The sequence below is a fragment of the Centroberyx gerrardi genome, chromosome 5, assembly GCF_048128805.1.
Source record: "Centroberyx gerrardi isolate f3 chromosome 5, fCenGer3.hap1.cur.20231027, whole genome shotgun sequence".
NCBI classification, from domain to species: domain Eukaryota; kingdom Metazoa; phylum Chordata; class Actinopteri; order Beryciformes; family Berycidae; genus Centroberyx; species Centroberyx gerrardi.
In genome coordinates this window covers 12,412,887-12,420,639 of record NC_136001.1, presented here as the reverse complement: position 1 = coordinate 12,420,639, position 7,753 = coordinate 12,412,887, and the positions used below count along the sequence as shown (strand labels likewise).

At 40.7% G+C, this 7,753-nt stretch overlaps 1 protein-coding gene across 1 annotated transcript; it reads left to right on the top strand.

Moving 5' to 3' along the window:
- Positions 1 to 451: 451 nt before the first annotated feature.
- Positions 452 to 6,499, top strand: slc16a1a (solute carrier family 16 member 1a). Its single transcript, XM_071903851.2, has 4 exons — positions 452 to 668; positions 4,112 to 4,255; positions 4,480 to 5,253; positions 5,375 to 6,499. The coding sequence occupies exons 1-4, from the start codon at positions 452 to 454 to the stop codon at positions 5,608 to 5,610; spliced, it is 1,371 nt and encodes a 456-aa protein (XP_071759952.1). The 3' UTR covers positions 5,611 to 6,499.
- Positions 6,500 to 7,753: the final 1,254 nt, after the last annotated feature.

Here is a 7,753-nt window from a genome sequence, read left to right as displayed (position 1 = left end):
CACCAGTGCCTATTCTATTTTAGTGCGGTGTGTATACTGATAATGATGCATCGACCCTGTAAAGGCAAAACCAGCATATAAAAATCTGCTGACCTTGAGTTGCAATACAGTATTTGCTTCTGTAATGGTGAATGAAATAAATAATTTGCTGCACAAATTACTAGTTTTTACAGTAAAAGTAATGGAAAGAAAGGATGTGAATTGGACTTGACAGAACCCTGTTTGTCATGTTGCAAAGAACAGCAAATCTGATTCAAACATTAAACCTAAGCAGTGTCTCATGATATATTTAAAAGTTACAGTGATTCATGGTAACAAACATGTGCTGGCTCATGAGTAGCAAACACAGGCTCTCAAAAAATGTTGTATACTTGGGTTGAAAGTATATTTGCTTTGTTCTCTTCTAATCTAACAGGACTGTACAAATAGAAGGGGATTTTAGTGAACAAAGATGGCGCCTGCCGTTGGTGGTCCTCAAGGCTACACACCACCTGAGGGTGGCTGGGGATGGATGGTGGTGGCTGGGGCCTTCATCTCTATCGGCTTCTCTTATGCCTTCCCCAAGTCCATCACTGTTTTCTTCAAAGAGATTGAGGCGATCTTCGATGTGACCAGCAGTCAGGTGTCCTGGATCTCCTCCATCATGTTAGCTGTCACGTATGGCGGAGGTGAGCTATGATCCAAAATACAATCCACCAAACACAGGTTAGTTAACATTTGGCATTTAGCACATTAAATAGATTTAAAGATTGAATCATCATTTCTGGCTCTAAGTCCAATTATAGAAGATTTTTTCTCCTGGCGTCATTGACTAATTCAGGATCAGAGTGAGTCTGTAAATAAACACAACATGATCTTGGTATTTTCTCTAAGCCATATTCACAATAAAAGTGAAGCACTCTTTCGTAAGTACAGTAATTGTTTCCCACACTTTCAAGGAGATAGAATATACACTATCCCTCGGTTAAAAGCCAATCCATAGCTCTGCAAACATCATTTGTTCATACTGAGGCCACAGCGCAAGTTTGACAATATTGTCAAAATTAAGATGGCCAGACTTGACTCAAACCTTTCTCACTGAAATAAAACAAATGGAGTTTTTAAATGCTGTTACTCCTCCACTGAAGTGTTGTTTATCAAAGTGCAACATTACCTGTCTCGGGAGCATATGAATGGGGTTTAGGCCTATGTGCCTTTTATACCAGATGAATGTTGTCCTTGATGCTTTGCATGAGAGTGGAGGACCGTTGAGGGGCAAGGATGGGTTCCTGCAGTGAGGAGATGAATGGGACGCTGGATGATGTCAAATAGATCTGTCCAGTCAGGTGACGATAAGGCTCTTTTCATCTGCATGATATTCAACACGTAAAGAGCATAGTTCAAAGGAGCTCTCCTTGTCCATCAAAACTGTCTGTGGTCTGAAAACAAAGCACAACAATACAGTAAGACTCTATTTACTCTAAGGTTGCTTTGTGCATCCAACTGATGAACAGTGGAAAACTATTGCACCATGAAAAAAATATAGCAAGCTTTCTATTCTGACCTGACTTTTAGAGCTTCAAATGTCTTTGCAAGACCTGCACGGATTAAAACATAGTGATAGCACTTTGACAAGATGATAGTATCCCATGCATACTGTTAAATGTACTTTATTCTAAACTGAACTAATTCTATCTTTTTTTGCTGCATGAATGCTGAAAAAGTAAGTCAGCAAAGGTCTGTTAGTTACACCATATAGAGTTTTATGTCCGATGCAAGTGAAACTTCACATTTAGTCCAGAAAGTGAGTTAAGCCCTCATTACCCTACTACAAAAATACCATGTTCCCCATCAAGGAATCAATGCTGCTTATTGTTCAGCAACACATTCCCTTAAAAGGTGCCACTTCACTGCAGAGTAACATGCAATCAGTAGCAGCAGTGGTTAAAGGTTACTGGGTCGCGCTGTGGAAATCTCTGACGGTTCTTCTCAGTGTGTCTTTCTCTTAACAGTGTGTTGTTTAATAATCTGGTTCATCAGTGGCAGCACATGATGGCCATAAGATTGCATAGGCTGACCTTGGACCGTTTTTCATGACCATCACATGCCAGTGATATTTGCACCAGTCCTAAAAAGTATCAAAAAGGTTATCAGCCACAATGGACTCAATGTGCCTGTTCCTTTGAAACATCATCTATCTACTAATTCTCTGTCTGTGAGTGTGTGTGTGTGTGTGTGTGTGTCCTTCGCATATCTCGAGAACCGTTCGTCCGATCGACTTCACACTTGGCGGGTGTATTGCTGGGGACCCAAGGACGTGCAGTGTCAGATTTGGTGCAATTTGGACACGCGACACGTTCAATATTAATAAACTTTGACTAAACAAGCAAACAGCGAGCCTCTCAGCTCTGTGTCTGAGTGCAGCGGGGCGGGGCTTCAGGGCTCTGACTGGCTGAGCGGGACAAAGGCACGCGCCCCGCTCAGTTAAACTGCCCGAGAGAGAAGAACGAGCACACACAGGAGAAAAAAAACAGAGGCGGAGGCAGTAAAACTAGCCAATAGGAGCGCAGACACGTTTGATTGGCAGCAGAATCAACCAATGGAAGGCCGTAAACTGCTTCTACGGTTCAAGCATAGTTTAGTCTCACTTGTGAAGTTTCTGTCTGGATTTAAACCATAGATCTACTTCACAGTTGGTGGGTGTATTGCTGGGGACCCAAGGATGTGCAGTGTCGGATTTGGTGCAATTTGGACACGCAACACGTTCAATATTAATAAACTTTGAATAAACAAGCGAACAGCGCTCTGTGCAGCATTGGGGCGGGGCGAACAGCGCTCTGTGCAGCAGCGGGGTGAATGGGCACTGCACTAGTTGTTAATAAATGCATGCTTTTAGATGTTAATGTGCCCACAGGACAACAAGCCTCGCATCCTCATTGCCTTTTACTTTAAAGTAAAAGAATGTGAAGAAATGTTTGTCAGTGATGTGAGTAAATGAAAGCTGAATCATGTTACAGCCTGTAAAAGTTTACGTTTCTGAGCACATCCTCAGGAGAAGTTCATTAACCACCTATTGTTATGTACTTCTGTACTCCTTCAATTTTTGATTCATTACATTCGTAATATTCTACATTGGTTTCTCTCCCACCTTTTTATCCTAAGCAACTCTCCATGCGAGGCGGAAGGAAAGAACTCATTGTTAGTGCGGAGCCTGCCTGCGTTACAATTTAAAAACCCTTTGTCTTGCACCGTGCTGGCAAATGAGTCTGGACAACCTCTAAACAAAAACTGTCAGATTCTATTTAGGTTCATTGGGTAGTGCAGGGATTTGGCAGGGAGGCAGAAGTGTCTTCCATGTGGATCCTCATTCTCATTTAGGCCTGTTGTTATAAGCCATAGACGGAGATGGCATTTTGCGACCTGAAACCCCTGTGCCTTTTAAGCATTTGTTTACAAATCATAGTGCTTTTGTTGAATTAATGTTGAATCCAAGGTACATGCATATTAATACGTTGATTTACTGTTGCTACATTCATTCAATCATTCTATATTTATACTTGTGAACCAGGCTCCAAAAATGCTAAAGCGAATAGCAAACAATGTACCCATTTAAGAAGGGAATGGTTAAGACCTTAGTTGCTATTCTGACCCCATACACACACCAGTACCCCCAACCCCTGAAACACACACACTCTCCCACCCACATACACCCACCTTCTCATCTGAACTGAGGTATTTCCAATGATCATTTTAAATGTGCTTAGAGTCCCATTAAGGAGAGTCCACAAGCCAATTATTTTCTCTGTCAATTTTTATGAATCTGTGAACCAAATAAATGATCATTTCATTACGATTTTCATGCTTTTTATGACAGATCGCATTATTAATGGCATGAGAGCACATCTACTGCAGTGCAGCATTGACAAAAATGATTGCAGAAGTTGTGTGAATTCACTGTGCCAGAGCTGTGGCATTGGGGCTCTCTGGTGGTCAAATGTAGAATTGTGCATTAATAACAACTCTATAGCTGTTTTCTGTGGTATTATCACCATTTTTCACCTTCTGGTGTGTGTGTGTGTGTGTGTGTGTGTGTGTGTGTGTGTGTGTGTGTGTATTGGTCTTCACTCTTCAGGTCCTATCAGCAGCATCCTGGTTAATAAATATGGGAGTCGTCCTGTCATGATGGTGGGAGGATGCTTATCTGGATCAGGCCTCATTGCTGCCTCTTTCTGCAACTCTGTCGAAGCACTGTACTTCTGTATTGGTGTGGTGGGAGGTATCTAATACTGACTTTCCATAATTTTGCAATTTGTCATAAATCAGCAAAGTTTTATTGAACTCTGTTGCCATCTAGTGTCCTTTAAAAGACTATGAAACGCTTTGAATCTCCAAACTGTTTTATGCCTGGATGAGAAATCCTGCATTTATGATTCAATATACAATTCAAAGTTATTTTCAATGCAAACTTATAGCTAACCTTTTTATTTCTTATTTTCATAGGTTTGGGTTTGTCTTTCAATCTCAACCCTGCCCTCACTATGATTGGAAAGTACTTCTTCAATAAGCGGCCCATTGCTAATGGAATTGCCATGGCTGGCAGTCCTGTCTTTCTTTCTACCCTGGCTCCTCTAAACACCTGGTTCTTTGACCAGTTTGGCTGGAGAGGGAGTTTCCTTATCCTGGGGGGCCTGCTCTTCAATTGCTGTGTTGCTGGTTCCCTCATGCGACCTATAGGACCAAAACCCAAACCTGCAGAGAAAACTACACAGAGGAGGACTGTATCGCAGGTCATTAACAGCTTCATTGACCTCTCTCTGTTCAAGCACCGTGGCTTTTTGCTCTATCTCATGGGCAATGTTGTCATGTTCTTCGGCCTCTTTGCACCACTGGTGTTCCTCAGTAATTTTGCAAAGAGTAAAGATATCCCTAAAGAGAAGGCAGCCTTCTTGCTGTCTGTGCTGGCTTTTGTTGACATGGTTGCCCGGCCCTCCATGGGAATTGTGGCCAACACCAAGTGGATCCGGCCCAGAGTACAATACTTCTTTGCTGCCTCTGTGTTGTACAATGGCGTGTGCCACATCTTTGCCCCCCTATCAGTAGACTACACTGGCTTTGTGATATACGCCATCTTCTTCGGCTTCGCCTTTGGCTGGCTGAGCTCGGTGCTGTTTGAGACCTTGATGGACCTGGTGGGAGCCCAGCGCTTCTCCAGTGGCGTGGGGCTGGTCACTATAGTGGAGTGCGGTCCTGTGTTGTTAGGGCCCCCTTTACTTGGTGAGTGCATTATCCATTGTGAATGAACTTTTTTTGTGTGTGTGGATATATTTGATAAGCAACATACCTAAGTGTTGACAATGGTAAAAATGGTGAAATGCAACTCTTTTGATCTCCACAGGGAAGTTCAAAGATGTCTACCATGATTACAAGTACACCTACCAGGGCTGTGGAATCCTCCTCATCGTTGCCAGCGTCTTCCTCTTCGTAGGAATGGGAATCAACTATCGCCTGCTGGACAAAGAGAAAAAAGAAGAGGAGAGAAGGGCCAAGGTGGGAGGCAGAGAGGCAAGGTCCAACAGGGACAATGCTGCCAAGGAGGTGGCAGAGGCTAGGAGCAGAGAAGACACTGTCTAATTTGTCTTGTTCCCTAATATGTTACACTTTTGGTGTTCAGTTTAATGTTGTCTGTGAGAAATACATTAATGAAAAAACACTGATGCTTGTGTTAAACAGCACTGAGGAAAGCACATCCTTCTGTCTCCTCTACTACTCTACTGTTTGACAATGCATTGTTTGTTTATGACCACAGCAAAATGCACTTATAGGCTCACATGCAATTCAGTGTCTGAAAGAATTCATGGAATACGTTTGCAATCCTATTCAAACCTTAACGAAAAAATCCCTATACTATCCCTATAATATTCTTATAGGGACTTATAGTATGCCTAGTAGCCCACTCAAGTGACCTTATCATACTTAGTATTAATACTTTAGTATTTCTATCTGCTATTGTATCACTATAATATCACTATAATATTCCTATAGGTCTTTATATTTAGCTTTTTTTTTTTTTATCCTTCTAAAATGTATTATCAGATTTCTATAGTTATTTTTCATAAGGGAACATTTGCAGTGCAGAGCCAGCTTTATTTTTTGAAAGAGACTGCAAACATTTTCTGTGAAAGCACTTGACAATAATTCACTCCACTTTATGTGCTACTTTAAATCTCTCTCGAACACATTTGTAAAAAAAAAAAAATCCCTATTGGTAAGGACCTGGTGGCAGTATGCAGTTCTTGATGATTAAAAATCCTGAGAGGCACTATCACTTTGTATATTCCTCAAATATGTACCTACTAATCCTTGATTCCTCCAAGTTTTGAACATTCTGTATCATTTTGCAGGTCTATTTTTGATGATAGATCTATGGTCATAATCAATGACTGTGTGGGCATTTAAGCTTATTGTATAGCCTAGTGTATTCACATGATGGAAAAATGTGCCATAGACTGCAAGTTATATGTGGAACGCATGTTTCTGTAAAGTAAATAAACTGTCATTTGACAAGGCTATGTACGGTCCACTGTATTCTCATTTCATCTAAGGCAGAGGAAACAAACATCTGATTTATTGTAAATGATATCAGAAACATATTAGGTCTTGAGAGGTGCACCAGTATACATTTTTCAGAAACTAGTAGTGAGTACTTTATTGCACAGATCGGCTGAAACGAGTACCAAATACCTACTACTCAATTTACAGTCATTCATGTCACATATTGGCCTATAAGACAATTACACAAACAAATGCATCTATTGCGTTAATTTATTAATTTAATCAAATTATGCACTCACCATTCTATAACAATCACAATCAAATAAAAAGTAAATAATACTTATGAAATACAAAATAGGCTAATTACATAGGCTAGAGGATGTAGCCTCTCATTTTTTCACTGGCTTAACAGCTTATTGGACTCTCAAAAACAGCTTTGATGATCTATTGTTGATAGATTCACAGAACAGTCTGGTAGGCTTCATGAAACAGAATGCCATTTGGCCTGCAAAGCCAAGGTGCTATAGGCTACCTATGAACCTCTCAGACAGCAGCATTTCAGCATTTTCGGGATTAGCTTTTCATCATTGTCAGGAGACATCCTCCTGCCAAAAGAAATTATATGGCGCCAAAGCACATGTCTTTAAAGTATTGATATCTTAATTTATCAATCTGCATACTGTACTGGACTAGTACTGGATTGGAACCTATTCCAATCACTGACCTATAATTAAGAGTCCCACACTATAGACACTATTGGTGTATCTCCTGCCTAATGATAACTAATAATATTAACATTATGACATGAGGTCCATTGTTGGACACAATTGTGTAAAAGATTTCAGCCTTTAAAACTCATCTGTAATTTTCAACACTTTAATGTGTCATATTTGTGTTATTACATAAGTTATGTTGAAAAGTAACACAAATGGGTGTTATATTATTTCAAGGCAACTCCTGGAAGTTTTGGAAAACAATAACATATTTGAAATATTTCAGTCTGGTTTCCGTCAACAGCACAGCATTGAAACTGCCCATATCAAGGTTGTAAATGTATCCTGATGAATACCAATACAGATTAGTTTTAAGGCTTTGCATGGCCAGACCCCTAGTTATCTTTCTGAACTTTTGATTATACCTTACTAGTCCATGCCCGGGGATGCGCGCGCCACAACTACGTGCAGACTTCCGGGGATGCGCGTGCCACAACTCCGCGCAGATA